Genomic DNA, 15,507 nt, shown 5'->3' on the forward strand with positions numbered 1-15,507 from the left:
CAGCCCAGTCTGAAAAACAATTTAAGAGCCTGGCATGGCATGGTCATGGGAGTACTTTTGTCCCCCATGAGCTATCTTGTCTCATGAACGTGTACAATAGGTACTGTACAACTTCCCTTCTTATAGAAATCCCTGTTGTGGAGGCAAAGGACACAGGAACTGGGGTAAAATCCTTCCCAGGTCTCACAGCAACGCTGAAGAAATCCTTTCTCTAGACGTTTGCTTCAAACACTGAATTGTTTACCAGCTGTCCTCAATAGTATTCCTGTGCCTGCTTTAACAACTTGACCCCTTCAATCAAGAGAGACAGAAAACCCTCTGAAACACTAGCCTACACTTCCTGCCACTCTGACACACGGCCATTTCCTCCCTGTTTTCCCTGTGACAGAGCTGTGGCATCCTGCACCTGCCCATGGCTCCCCACACCCATGGCCATGGGCATCCTGCCCCATCCCTGTGCAAATCAGGGACAAACACCTGCACTGCTCCTCATTTACATCCCTGGAGCAGCAGCCCTGCCTCTGACCTAACCAGGTTTATATTCCTCGGGGAGACAGCGTGTGGCTGATGACACCGTGGCCTGTGTTGCTGCTGTGCTTTTCACAGTTAGATTTGCTCTTTTAGCTGAGAGGGAGAGCACACGTACCACGTGAATCTGCTCAGCCTCAGCTCTGCTGCTGAGCTGTGGGATTGAGGAGAGCAGGGGAGTGGGCAGAGAGCCCTCGTGTTCTGCTTCTGTCCAGTAAAACTATTCCTTGCACTGGAGCTGAAATTATCCCCAGTTTTGCACTGACCTTTGCCAAAACAGTTACATAACCTAATACCTGTTGAATTTAGGGATTACACAAGTCATTGCTGGTCTAACTTCACTGCAGCTGGTTACGACTTGTACAGCAGTGTGTGAGATGGTGCATTGCATAAGAATGATTTCCTCCAAGGAAACAAAAGGATGAAGACAGTGCTTTTGTCTGCCATACTTAGGAGAGAAAAGAAGTGGAAAGAAATCGTTGGTGGTGGGAGAAAGGCAGCAATGGTAGCATTAACTCGAGGTTAAGTTTTATATTAAGGATTATTGGTTTTTAATGGTGGTATATCTATACAGACATCTCTGACTGTGCATGGCCCAAGCCCATCAGTATGAGCCTGACCTCTATCCTGTAGTGGGGCTGAAGATCCGGGTCAGCTGCCCCAGGACTGTCACTCAGATGTATCCAGATGCACAGCTCTTAGCACACATCATTCACAATAAATCCATCAGCTTTCTGGGACAGGGCATGCAAGCATTGTCCCCCAGTGTGTCAGGATCCAGGGCCAATTCACCTGACCACTTTGCTCTAGGGTGATCCTGTCCCCTCCTAGATAGCCTGGGTGCAGCTCATATTACAAAAATTTAGTATTTCTGATGTTGTTTCAAATTTTTTGGCATTTCTAAAAGCGATGAAAGTATCTCCATCATTCTTTTCAATTGAGTATATTTTCTCTTTTAGTAGAAGGGAACTGTGGTAGCTTAAAACTTATTTGACTCTTTTTAGAGCTCCTTGCTCACTATGATTCATTTTGACTGATATTTCAACTTGTTCTTTCAAACTTGTGCTGCCTCCCTCTCTTAAGAATTAGCAAATTTGAGGCAAAAATAAACTGTGCTGGAATTTCCATATGTTTGTCAGTCTCTATAACTTGGAAGTAGGCTTTCATTCATTCCACAAAAAAAAAAAAAAAAAAAAAAAAAAAAAAAAAAAAAAATTACTTTTTATCTATCCAGTTTAAATGAGGCCCGTTTCTCAACATTTCTTCCCCAAAACATACTTTTTCTGCAATTCAAAGCAAATTTAGCTGAATTTTGTCATCTGACTGGACAAGGAACCCTTTGAAACACAAGCTGCATTTAGGTTTTTGCAATTCTTCAGTTTAGGATGATGAAAAATTTGTGATCATTTCACTACTGATTCCCTTGTTCTATCTTCAGAAGTGCTGAATCAGCTTCCATCTAGAACTTCCCTCCTTGCAGGAGGAATTTAATAGAAGGAAGAAGCAGAAATGCCATATGAAAAGTGATGGTCTAAACATGAGCTGGGCAAAGAACATTGCAGACATATCTGTGGCAGGCAATCAGCAACACTGCAGACAATATCAGCAAGTGTAAATTAGCCCAGCAGCAGAAGATGACAGAGACACAGAGAAAATAATCCCTGGGAAAAGCAGCACTGACTCATTCCCCTGCATCACTTTTGACAGTGAAATTATTAATGTACTCATTTGTTTGATGCTATATAGTTGCTCCTGATAGAGTTAAGGTACTTCATTCCATGGGTCAAACATTAATCCATTTCTATTTTTACAGGACTTTCGGGCTCCTAAGATCATGAACATCACTGTCATCTTTTAAATAATGTACCAAAACCTTGGGTGTTGTAGTTGACCAATCTTGAAATGGCCTTCAAGTCTCAGTGCGAAAGTATCTCTCTCTGCTATTCCAAACATCCAGTTGTGCAACATATTTGTGGGTTTTAACACCTAAGAATAATGTGTTAATGCCTCCACTTTGTCAGGGACAAATCACCATGCCCTTTGGGATGTTTCACTCCCATTTCAGCCATGCCATGCGTTCAAGCCCTCAGGTGCCAGGCACTTGAGGACATCCCACCCTGCTCCAGGGTCCAGCCCCTTTGCATGACTAACATCATCACTAACATGTCCCTTTCTGTTCTTTCCTAAAGGCCTATAATATTATGAAGGTGACCCATGGGACAGATCACAGCCTGATGAAAGTCTTGATGGAGATAAAGGAAGAGTGTGAGGCCATGATGAGATTACAGTGAAGATGATCTCTGGTCTGGAAAACAAAATATTCAAGGACAAAGAAAACGGTTTTTATTTCATTGTGGAGCTTCTCAAAGGTTTTAGTGTCTTTTCCTTAGGTCCTAATTGCTTTACAAAAAGGCTTAATATTAGTTTTGCTGTATAGTCTGAATTGAGTTGGTGTTTGGCAGAATTCCTGTAATTTTCAGAGGGTTTTTTTGTCATCAATCATCAGTCTTATTGACAATAACTTAACAATACCTAATTGTTTGATTGCAAGTATTGAGAAATGTGTACAGAGTCTTCATCAGTTACAAAGTGTTCTAATTCCATTGATACCACCAGTCAATTTTTTATATCAGTTTATGCCAGCAATTAGGAATGTCTTGTCAGACACATTATAAATTAAAAGAATATACTTTTTTTCCCTTTGCCTTGCCTTTTGGTATGGTTTCCAAAAGCCTGATCCAGTGCTTTTTGACATCAAATAAGTTTCCAATGTTTTAAATGACATTTTCTCCCCTCCCTATAGATCTGCAGGGCTTTGTCCCTCTTCTTCTTCCATTTCATACCTTATAGTATTGAATACTAAAATGGATTAAATAAAAAAAATTACCAAAGTGGAAATTGCTTACTCTGCTTTTTCCCCATTTTTCCAGCTTCAAGAGATTCTCACTTCATCACAGTTTTAAAAACAGATATTTGGACCTGTGAGCTCGGTGCTATGGCTTCTAGACCTTTCTGAGTCTGTGGGGTTTGAATGCCACATCCCCAAACAGAGAAGCTCAGAGATCTACAGATGAACACTGTCATCCCTGAGGAAGACAAGAATGTCTTAGAAAGCACAGACATGCTATTTCCCCATGCTCATCAGCAAGAGACTTGTTCTTGCCAGAGCTGTTGACTTCCATTTTTTAACACAGAAACAAATATTAACAAAACCCGATATTTATGAGGGACATTGAAACTTAAATAATTTAAGGCTTTTGAAAGTATTGCTTCAGGTGTGTCACTCCTCTGGAAATTTATTGCTGCTACTCCAGCCATGACTGTTACTTCATTAATCCATCGTTGTTGTAAAGTCAGGCTTTTTTCACACCAGTAACCTGACACCATTAATTGTTACAAGATGAGAACACATTTAAAAAGAAAATGAACACTCTGGGCATAATTTACAGCCACAGCACACGAATGCCAGTGCTGAGGAAGATATCTCCTTTCAAGACGTTTGAATTTGTTCCAGCGTTTGGAGCGTTCACTTGCCCGGCAGTAATGTGCAAGCAATAACCTCTGAAATGCAGTGCATTTCTGGAGTAGGTAGCATGGCTTGCTGCCAGAGGCCAGGTCATATCAGCCACCCAAGAAGTGCAGTAATCCTCACAGAAATTCACTGCTTGGTTGGGTCTTCCTGCTATTATAAAAAGGAAATTGTCTGGGGCAAAAGGTCAGACTTTTGCATTTATTGGGAGTTCTGACAAAGTACTGATGGACAACCAGTCATCAAAACCTATTTTCTGTTTTAAACGGGCCACATGCATGGTGGAATTTACAGGATTTTTGTGTGAAGAGGATGCTTATGTTATCTCATGTTTACATACCTGGTGCTAGGATTTGCAAATGGAGGGGACTTCAGAATGTAAGGTCAGGTGGTGCGTTAGTTTGTGCAGGATATCCTGAGAGCCCAGAGGCTCTCATGCATTCAGACACATCCGAAGGTATGAACTGCAGCACTGTTTGCTGGGGCTTCTGCTACAAGGACACCTCAACAGTCCAAGGTAGGAGCTGGGGGAAAGGCAGAGTCTCCTGCTGTCAAATGAGAACTGCCACTTTACAGCAAGCTGAAGCACCTACCTGTGCTGGGGCCTCCTCTCCAGCAGTGGTCTCCAAGAGGACTCTTAGAGAAAAGGTACAAAGGAAACAGTTCAGTGACAGCCTGATGGGAAACAGAGGAGTGTGCTGTGGGCTGTGGGGTGTCACAGCAGCAGCTGTGCTGCCATCAGTGCAGAGCTGTTGGAAATCCATCTGCAGCCCAATGCTCAGTGAAAGAAGTGGAATTGGCACCAGGATGGCCTCAGGGTCCTGGGGGCACCACCGCCTTGCCCACCCTGCCTGGGCTTCTCTGGGCTGGTCTGAGGAGGATTCTTAGAGCCCCATGCTTTACATTCATTACCGTTGATGCAAAACTTCTTTCAGCTTGGTCAAGGGCAGAGTCACGTTTTCTGGTTTTCAGTCATTTATTGAGCGATTTCCCTTGGAGATTCCCATGCACTAACACCACCAGCAGGGCTGACAGTGCTGCAGGGAGTTTGTTGTGGGCAGATTTTTTTCTCCTGGGTGTCCTGCTCCAGTCTATTTTCTGCAGAGAATGCTGGTCTGTGATTGTGGAGGGATTTACCTGAATGCATCCTTTGAAAGTGCAGCAGCAAGCAAGGGTGCCAGGGAGGAGGCAGCATTAGATAAGCACTCATTCCAAATCAAGTAATGTTATCTTTGCACAGACATCATGTTTCAGTTTTCATGAATAATATCTGTCAAATTTTTCAGGTGCTGCTATTAGTGGTAAGATAAAGATGCCAAAGTCAGAAAGAGGCAGACTGCAACATTATCTGTAATGCTGGCAGGTTTGCTGCTTGCTTCCCACAGGTTGGAGGCTTTTCTGGTGCCTTTTGCAAAGCAATGTCACCTCAAGTTTTAGGAATGCATTTAGAGTTACTTGTGTTTTGTCACTTAAATGAGTCCAGGAAAAACAGTGTTAGGTTGCACTCAGAGGGAGCAGAATTGCACTATGTGTTTGGAAGAAAAGCAGTAGCAGAGCAGAGGGAAAAAAAAACCATGAGGAATGATACAATTTTGCTAAGAATAACTGATTACAGTTGAACAGAACATTTGCCTTAAACACACACACACACACACACACAAAAAAAAAAAAAAACAAAAAAACAAAAAAACAAAAAAACAAACAAAAAAAAAAAAAAAAAAAAAAAAAAAAAAAAAAAAAAAAAAACACACCTCCCTAAACTCTGTTACTTAAGCATGGCATAATTCTCTGTATCCATGCCTCTCACTGGTGCTGACCTGACGTTGGAAGTAAAAACTCTCTGGGACCTTGGCAAAGAGACTATTAGGCAGTGCCTAGTAGAGGTCTTAGAAAGTAAAAGGAAAGCAGTGAGGGAAAGTGCAGCAAACCAGTTTTTTAGAGCTTTGGCCTCTTTGAGTCTATCAACCTGTGTGTGAAGTCTATCATGCATAGGTTTATGCCAAGAAAACTCGCCCACTACTCAGCTTTTTTTCTGCTTCTCATTGTAACCCTCTTCTCTGATAGCTAGGCTTTTAGTGAGCTTTTCTTAGACTTGTTATTTTTTACAGAGCATGTTTATGAAATACAGAGGCTATTTCCTGACACAGTACATTTCAAGTAGTCCCTGGCCACTGCAAAGCTCTTAATGAGGAGAGTTCCATTTTTCACAGAGGTTGTGCCAATTATGAGGATTTTTTTCCTGAATCAGAATTAAACCTCCCATAAGACAAGAAGAAGGAGGAAGATCTTACATTTTTGGATATGGAGTTCTGGCGTGGCTTCTCTGCTGCACCAGAAATTGTGTCTGACCTTGACACAAATCAGACAGGGTTAGATGTTCAAACTTGAGTTTCCTTATTGTTGATCCTTGGAGAAAAAGGAAAAAGGGAAGGAAAGGGGAAGGAGGAAGGGAAGGGAAGGGAAGGGAAGGGAAGGGAAGGGAAGGGAAGGGAAGGGAAGGGAAGGGAAGGGAAGGGAAGGGAAGGGAAGGGAAGGGAAGGGAAGGGAAGGGAAGGGAAGGGAAGGGAAGGGAAGGGAAGGGAAGGGAAGGAAAGGAAAGGAAAGGAAAGGAAAGGAAAGGAAAGGAAAGGAAAGGAAAGGAAAGGAAAGGAAAGGAAAGGAAAGGAAAGGAAAGGAAAGGAAAGGAAAGGAAAGGAAAGGAAAGGAAAGGAAAGGAAAGGAAAGGAAAGGAAAGGAAAGGAAAGGAAAGGAAAGGAAAGGAAAGGAAAGGAGAAAAAGAGAAGAAGCTGGCTATGATACTTTCAATAACTCTGCCTCACATGAACATGTCCAGATTGGTGTCAGAGTTGTAGCAACATGGCAGTGTTTGTGTTATGGCACTCTCTTTTATTCTTATTCAGATGACTATTTTTTCTTTCCATTCAATGTACATTTTTCTGAACAAAACTCCTCTCCTTTTTTACAAATTTAATTAGCCTGAAAATACATTTAGTATGGCTGTTTTATAAAATACATCCTACAAGAACATCCAAGTGTGACTTTTTCCTGCCCTAAGCAAAAGGACTGCACCTTACCTGAAAGTCTGTGGTCTGCAATTCTTGCCATTTAGCACAACGGTTTCTGTTTATCCCCACAACAGTGATGTGTAAGCCAGGCCTATGTCATCCCTGTTAATTTATCCTGGGGAAATCTCAATGTTTTTATTTGCTCTGCACTTCCCTGATCAACATGGACAAATCAATTCTAACTCCATCATTTTTTAGACTTTTTGTAGGTTTTAATAAGAACCTTAGAGATTCCCTCCCCCCTATATAAAAGAGTAACTCAGGCTTAGTAATTAGGCTTCATACAGTCACTGCTCACACCAAGGAACCTAACAGGTTCTTTATAGTCCCCAGGAGACCAATTAACCTTCTTTTAAACATATCTCTGTATGGCCACAGAGACAGGCACACACAGAAATGCATACACACAACAAGCTTTTCAGCGGTCTCAGATGCTCCAGCTCCTTGTTAACCAAATTCTGATGGGGCTCATGGCACAAGGGCAGGGCTGAAGCATCCTGCCTGAGTTCATTTTAACTCTAAAGATGACTAAATCAGGACAGACCACAATCTCCTCTAGTTTCCTTGCCCCCAGGACAGGAGGAAGAGAATAATCACATGGCCTCTTCTATGCCTTAAATTCCCCTCCATCCCTTGGGGTGGGGCAGGCACCACTTGCTGGTCCCACTGCCTGCTCTCCTATCTCTGTTTCAGTTAAGGGCTGGTCTAGAAGGGCTGACAAGACAAGGAAAGAGCAGTGACTTCTTCCTCCGCCCCTCCAATTCAGCAGCTCTGATTCCCACTCCCAGAGGCTCTGAATAGGAAGGTGGCAAATTTACATACATCTTGAAGGAAAACTGCACTTTAAATCACAGGTGATCCCTCTTGACAATTCCACTTGACTTTCAGAGCAGGAGCCAGGAGACAGTAATAGAGAGGGGCGTCTGATGAGAAAATTAGCAGAGCACCACTCTTCCCCTCCCCCAGGCCCTGTGCTCTGCTCTGAGCAGTTCTTGCCTATTTACTTTTAACGAAGCTCCTTTTAATGAAGCATTTCTTGTGCTGTTTTCCTTTTCCTGTCTCCCCTTGTGGTGCTGAGAACCCCATGATAAAGCAGGTAGAGAAGAGGTCTGCTCTGATCCTCCCTGTTCTGTCCCCTGGGGACACCCAGGTGATGTGTTATGAAGCCGTGGAGCTGCCATTCCTCCCACCCCAGCAGCACACTGCAGAAGCCCACAGGGAGGGATGGAAAGGCTGTTGGAGTCTTTGGATGGAATTTCAGGCATCACATTGCTGTGGGGAGGAATTGCTGTCCATACCTACAGTGGCAGCCATACAGCAGAGGGACAGCTGGTAATCAGGAACAGCAAAGATCACAGAGGCACGGAATAAGCTGAGCTGGAAGAGACCCTCAAGGATCATTGAATACAACACCTGGCCCTGCACAGCACCATCCCCAAGAGTCAGACCATGTCCTGAGAGTATCTCTGCTGGGGGTTTGCCTCTGCTCTTCCCATTCCCCCTTGTTGTGCTTCAGTCTCCTTGTCAAAGTCATGCCAAGCTCTGCGGAGAGTCTTCAGTGAGGCGCTGGTAATGTCTGGATTTCTATTCTCTCTAAAGTCATTAACATTGTACTCAGCTTGTACCATGTATAAACTGTGATCAGAATACAATTACTGGGGAGTGATGTTCCCCATCATGCTAATAGAAATGATGATAGAGGAAAAAATCCTTATCATTACTTGGGAATGTTAATTTCTGAACATCTGTGGCTGAATGCACCAGTAAATAACACTATTTTTAAAGGTCAGAGTAATGAGGATATACAAAGACTACTTATCATTACCAAATGTTTTCTGTGGGGACTGTTACATAATTTGTGAAAAATAAACAAAAATCTGATTTTGTGTTTTCTGCAAAGACCAGAGGAATGCTGATCCCAAGTCTGGGAAGGGGCAGCCTGCCAGCAACCAGGCAAGGATGCTGCATTATTTACAGCTGGCAAATGGGAAAATCAGTAAAAATCCTTCTGGTGGGCATTGTCCAAATTCATTTCATTGGGGCCCCAAAGCAGTTTATGCAATCCATGCATACAAAGTGAATGATACACCCAGGCCACAAAACTGTTTTACCATTAAAATCCGAGACCTTGGCAAAACATGTCGTTCCAAGATAGTGGAGAAGCTCCTCAACAGACCAGCATTTCTTCTGCTGAGAAAGAGCCCTTTGAAATCTGCTGCTAAGTGGCATAAAATGATGGTTATTGGGCGGTAGGAGTGAAGGGCTTTTCCTGCTTGTGAATTGAGGAAAGGCTGGTTTGCTGTCGACACAGGTTTGGACCTCTGCAGCCCTGCAGCCTTGCTCAAATCGAGCCCATGGCCCAGACAAGCTTTAACCTCAGTGTCTTTCCTCTTGACCGAGGCCTGTCAGGCAGGCACTGAGCTGGGCAGGTATCCCAGCTCAGACCAGAGCCAAATGAGGAGCTGAGGGACAAAAAGGCAAGGATTTTATTCCTGCCTGATGCGATGCCCTAAACAACACCATTCCTCTACAGGTGGGGGAATGCAACAGTGTGCCAAAGCCAACTTCAGAGCTCATTGCATTTTCCTCTCTACAGGACAAAGGGGCCTTGGGGTGTTCTTTGGGGCCATCCACCTCTCACCACAATGTAAGCACTTCGTGAGCCTCAGGGAGCTTCCCTTTCCGTTGCTCCTCACTGCAGAGAAACCAGCACCTTCCTCACTGCCCACTTGGTATCCTGTTCTGTCACTGAGGCAGCCTCTCATCAGGGGCCATTGCTCTTGAAGTGGAGGTTATACCCTTGTAAAAAGGCATCAAGTGTCCAACTCCTGTTACAGGGGGAGGAGAGAGGGAACAGAGAGCAAAAAGCTCTCTAGAAAATACCAACCGCTACCTAAAAATTTCTGAAGGGGCATGGAAATGTTAGTTTTCTGCTTCACTTTTGGCAAATATCAGAGAACAGTAAAGCAGGACAATCCTCAGCTCCTACACTGGCTTTGGATGTTGGCAGCTGTTTCGTGCCTGCTGCTCTCCAGTACCAGCTGAGCTGTGCCTGTTCTGGCACTGCCCTGCCAGGGGACTTCACAGCTCAGTTTGGGCTCAGCTGTCACCAACAGTGTGTGGGCTTTGCCACCCCGGGATACCCATGGAGGGGGTTTGCAAAAGGCAGCCAAGGAAAGACAACCCCCTTGTGACTAGGCTTGAATGCCCTCGGCAACTGCCATCTGCAACTCCCAGGAAAAAGCTTGAGCAGTTTACCAGATCAAAATGGTGAAACCCTGAGGTGCCTCAGGCCAGCAGACAGTCCCAGGCAGACGAAGCCAGGTTTGGCACCAGTGTCCCTGTGTCAGTCTTCACTCAGCCCAGCCGTACACCTCAGGCACTGTATGGATTTTCTCACAGTGAGAGGCCCGGATCCTGGCCAGCCAGCATGATCCTGCAGCCAAGAAGAGCTTCCAGGATGTGGCCAGGTGTAGGATTCCTTAGTGAAATGGGTTTACAGATTTCCCACCCCAAACACAGGTTTAACTACAAGTCACCTTGCTGAGCCCTTAAAAAAATAGAAAGTCCTCTTCCATCTTGCCTAGGGAAGAATTTCTAAGGTCATAGAATTTAGAGCTCAAAGGTTTACAATCCCAGCAAGATAAGGCAGTATAACAGCCTCCACACTTTATGGTGTAAGCTTATGAAGAGGTCAAAATGGCTTAGCATGAGGGTCAGTTTTACTCAAAGTTCCTGTTTGAGGAGGGAAAATAACGTCCTAAATCTTCATAGCTGGCTTCAACATAATGATTACATTATAGGGGTTTGGATTGTTTGGTTTTCTCTCCAAGCCTCAGTGGGTTTTCTACTTTCAATAAGACAACAAAATGAATGCCAAAATGAAACGGTGACTCTAAGCAGGGTTCTGACCAGCTGGTGCCATTGCATGTCCTGTGCCTTTGTAGGGAAAAATGGGGAACTATCATTCCTCTGGGACGTGTCAAGGGGCTGTGCACAGGCAGCAGCATCACTGTCCTTGTGTCTGTGTGATGTATAGGGCTGAAAACGGCCAGTTCAGAACAGCCTTAAAAGAACCTTAATAAAAAACTATGGATAGCTTTGCAGCAACCTCCTAGAAGGCTTGCACGCCTTAACCGATGACTACACTAATCTACCACAAAGAATTGGGAAATCTTCATCCTAAGCCATCGTATGTTGCAAATATGTAGAAAACGTGGGAAAGGAAGCTATTAGCAATGACATAAAAGCAAGAAAGGAATTTTTCAGTGGAGTAATAAATAAATATTTCATAAAATGAGTCATAGGAGTCTAGGTGATTTTACTGGGTGGAGATATCAGCCCCAGAACAATTTTTTTTACTGTGGAAGTATTTCAGTGCCCTGGTACTCTCACAGGAACTGCACCCCCCATCACAGATTTCAGGCACAAAGCCCTCTTGCTAGGCTACAGCTTTATTTAGTGTGCACACAGTGTTTGTGACTGACCTGCTCAGTGGACACTTCATGCCACCACAGGGTTGATTGTCAAGCAAACTGCAATGAGTACTCCCATTGTTTTGGCCTTGACAGCAGAAAGAAGGGCTCAATGGGTGCCAAGTCTGCAATGTCCCAGCTTAGAGGCTGTCCAGAAGCTTTTCCATGGATTTCTCGGCTCTACATATAACCTTCAGAAATTTTTTTTGAGCCTCTGGAAACTTAGGGCAGGCATGAGCCTGAGTTACATCAGCCCCTGGGGCTACACATGTTACCAGCTGCAGTGCCAGGAGCCAGCTGTTATCTTGCTCATTATTCCAGTAATTGCCATTGTCCTCAGAAATTAGGACAAAATGCTGTTTACAGTGTCTTGCTCGGCTCCCTCAGTGCCCCTTGCTGGGTACTGTGAGGCTTCCATCAAATATGGTTTAGCAGCGGGCAGCTTGCTCTTGAATAAAGCCAGGCAGCTGCCATGACTCTACACAGTTGTGTCCCTGGGCATCCAGAAAAGCAGAGACAGGGAGCAAGCTGAGCCCCTCTGCAGGGATGGGTGCTGAAAGGGAGGGTGAGTGGGACCACTGCTGCTCCTTTGGTGCCACCAGGAGCTCTTTTCAATCAAGCTCCAAGGGGCAGTTTGCAAGGGGCTGGGCTGGGTGGCAGAGGGCATCCAAGTGTGCTGGTGTGGAGGACTCTGCAGAGCAGACCCCAGTGAGCAGGGTGGCTTTGTGCTCCCCTTCCTTCTGTACTGTAACTACAATGAGCATTTCTCCTCTTGACAAACTAAATACAGGAAAATGTCAGGGTTTTCTCCCTGGTTTTCTGACATTCAGGGAATGAAGGTGAGCAAGGATGAGGAAGAGACAAGGACAGCCCCTGCTCCTTTTAAAGTGAGTGACGAAGGTCCCTTCTTGCTAGAGGTGGGACCTCCTCTCCACAGCAAGCCTTGAGTCCTGCACACAATCGTGACATTTCTGGGGGCACTTGGGTTCCTAGGAAATAGAAATGGAAATATATGGTTATGTGCAAGACACAAGAAGCTGAACACATTTGGCTGTCATTTGGTTGGCATGGAACTCACAACCTGATGAAAGCATGGGTGCCAAACCTGTGCTGTAAGGGTCCACAGGAGAGACACATATAAACATATATGAAAATGAATGCAGGTCTTTTCCCCAGACAAGCATCCATTGAGATGGGCTGGGTTTTGGCAATCTAGAAGCTTTCCCCAAGTCAGCACTTGCCAGGATGGTTCCTGAGAGTGGACAGGACCTCCAAGCTACCTACTTGTTCCTGGAGGTTATGAAAGTGGTCTTTGAGCAATGTAAAGCATTTGTGTGGTCACAGCCAGCAAAGCTTTGCTCAGTGGTTAAATAGCAGATGTCAGCCTCTAAAACTGCCAGATCAGCAACTGTCAAGACTACTATCATAAACCGTAAAATCCACAGATGGCCTTTTTCAGAGCAACTAAATACTAACTTTGTGTTCAGCTCAAAGACTGGGAACTGAATTTTCTAGCCTTCATCCTTCTTCAGTGTCTTCCAGATACTGTCAGCCAAAATGAGGATGAGCTCCTGGGAGCCTGGTTAGCAGATGGATGTGGGAGAGGAACATGCTTTAGCAACAACCTGACCTCCTGGTTTTGCAATAGCTTGAGAGCTTATTTGGGGCCCATAAGGAGATGGGGCTGGTCAGGTTTCCACACCAAACCTGATTTTTAGTCTGGCAAGTTAGTTGTTTTAACGACAAAACTTGGTCATTGCTAAGGCATTACTTTACAAGAGGTACCAACAGTTTCAAGCAGGCCTCATAAGGACACCAGACTTTTGCCAGGTGTGAGATCCTGCTCCCACTCTGTGAATGAAACCCTTCCTTGCCGTCTTGCCCCAAATCAGAAGTGTGTGGCATTGATGTCTGTAAGGCTCCTGATTTGGCCAAGAGTGAATTGATTCTCTTTTCAGCTCATCTACAGCTCCTCACCATCAGTTTTGTCTCAGACAAAGTCTAGGCCTTGCACTAACCCATTTTTCTGGTTTTGTCTCTGTAAGGCACTTCGGGCTCCTTAATACTGATGTGGCTGCATGATAACAGCAATGAAGATAAATTACCTCAAAAGTAGGCAATAAGCCTTTTAGCTCTTTAGAGCAAATCGGAGCTATTCTGAACAGCCCACAGATGAAAGAAACGGCTGTTTATCTTCATTTACAGCTACTCTAGAGAGGCACAGCATGCAAATTCACTGGCCTGGGGCAACAGCTAAGGTAGTGCAGGGCTTGCTGCTCTAAGAGGGGAAAGGAGGAGACTGTCTCCTCCACAACACCTTTGCCAGCCTTTGCTGCTGTATCCACCTCAGTATTTTTCCTTTAAAAGAGGTCACCATGAACAACTGCATTCCCACCTGCTGTGACTGCTAGTTCTGCCACTGTGCTATAATAATAGTAAGATAAAGAAAGGATCTTATTAAATTCTCATCAAACTGTTAACCAAATATTTAATGTCTAGCACCCTAACATGTCTCTTGTAAAGAATATGAGAAAATCATCTGCCAGCAGATGATATGTCTTAAAGGATGCTTCGAATGATCTGGGTTTCTTTTAAATCTTTCTCACAGGAAATAAGATCTGTGGTTTTCTTCCATTGGGAAGAGCCCAGTGTCCTTATCAGGGCTACCAGGTGTTGGTGGACATGTGAGATTTGCCCAGAGAGCTCGTTCACATCTTGTCCTGCAAGCAAGGTGATCTCCTAATTATCTACAGGGAACGCCACAAACATGAGCTGAAGGCAAGCAGATATTGTGCACACCTCAGCAGCAGCTCAGGAGTCAGCTGAACCTGCCACCACTGCCTCTCTGAGAGAGAAAAATGTCTTGAGTAATGGACACAAACTCTTTTTATTGCTGGTATGTGTTACTTATCTGCATGGTGGCCAAGAAAAATGCGATACAATTGCTAAAGATGATAAAAAATGAAACCTATGAATACATCTTTTATATTTGTTTGGTGTCAGATTTTTTTCCTGTTCACAGATGCAAAAGAGCAATCCCTGTGTATATGCATAATCAGCTTTTGTAAAAGCCTGACGATTTCAGCTCTGTGACTGTGTTATGTTTGTGTCTCTGGACAGTAGCAGGGGAGAAGTTAATGCTGCTCTGCTTGCTTGTAGTTTTTCTATCATTGCTACCAAACCCTGCAATTCCTTACTGTATTCTGGTGAATTTGCTTCTCAGTAACACTTGCTTGATAGAACCTCTTTGGTCATTTTATTTTCAGGTTTGTTCCTGCTCTCTTGCTCACTTTCACTGTTATGATACCACATTGTCTTCTCGGTCAAAAGCATTCCCTGGTATGAAATGCTCTTATCTAAAGTGAAAGAGTCAGGAGGAGGAGGCAGATATATTGGTAAGATAAAAGTAAACATTTAATGCCACTATAGTTTGATTTTTTTCCAGACATCATATTTTTGACAATGTTTCACACCTCAGATACCACAAAAGGGATTTTTTTTTTTTTAGCCAGCAAACAATAAACTTTACAATTTTAATGGCAAAAGGTTCAATGCATTTGTTGACGAACTTGGAAGTGGCTGTGACTTTCCACATTTTGAACTTGTCCTCATGCTGTTCTTTCTCTTTTTTTCCCCATAAAATTTAGTTGATAAAATATATATATATATGTATATATATACTACTGATACATCCTCTTCTGGAATTGCCCAGTGATGGGACCAGCATAAGTTCTATATCTATCAGTTTCTCTCCTTCTTAGCCCTATTTTATACCACTGTTATAATGAGAAAGAACATAGCCACGGACAGAATGAAACGGATTTAGCAAACATACACTTCAATGCATAGCACTTAGATAAGCATTTTCAACCATGATGTGTAAATAAATTATAAAATACAAGCAACTCTA

At 43.9% G+C, this 15,507-nt stretch overlaps 1 protein-coding gene across 2 annotated transcripts in view; it reads left to right on the forward strand.

The window, feature by feature from the left end:
* Positions 1-3,413, forward strand: part of SMYD3 (SET and MYND domain containing 3) — a 384,383-nt gene extending 380,970 nt beyond the window's left edge. For both annotated transcript variants that reach the window (XM_066315957.1, XM_066315958.1), the window contains one exon: positions 2,718-3,413. In XM_066315957.1, coding sequence (XP_066172054.1) covers positions 2,718-2,819 — 102 coding nt within the window. In that variant the 3' untranslated portion in view covers positions 2,820-3,413. The remainder of the gene's footprint in view (positions 1-2,717) is intronic.
* Positions 3,414-15,507: the final 12,094 nt, after the last annotated feature.

The sequence above is a fragment of the Sylvia atricapilla genome, chromosome 3 (genome assembly GCF_009819655.1).
Source record: "Sylvia atricapilla isolate bSylAtr1 chromosome 3, bSylAtr1.pri, whole genome shotgun sequence".
Classification (NCBI taxonomy): Eukaryota; Metazoa; Chordata; class Aves; order Passeriformes; family Sylviidae; genus Sylvia; species Sylvia atricapilla.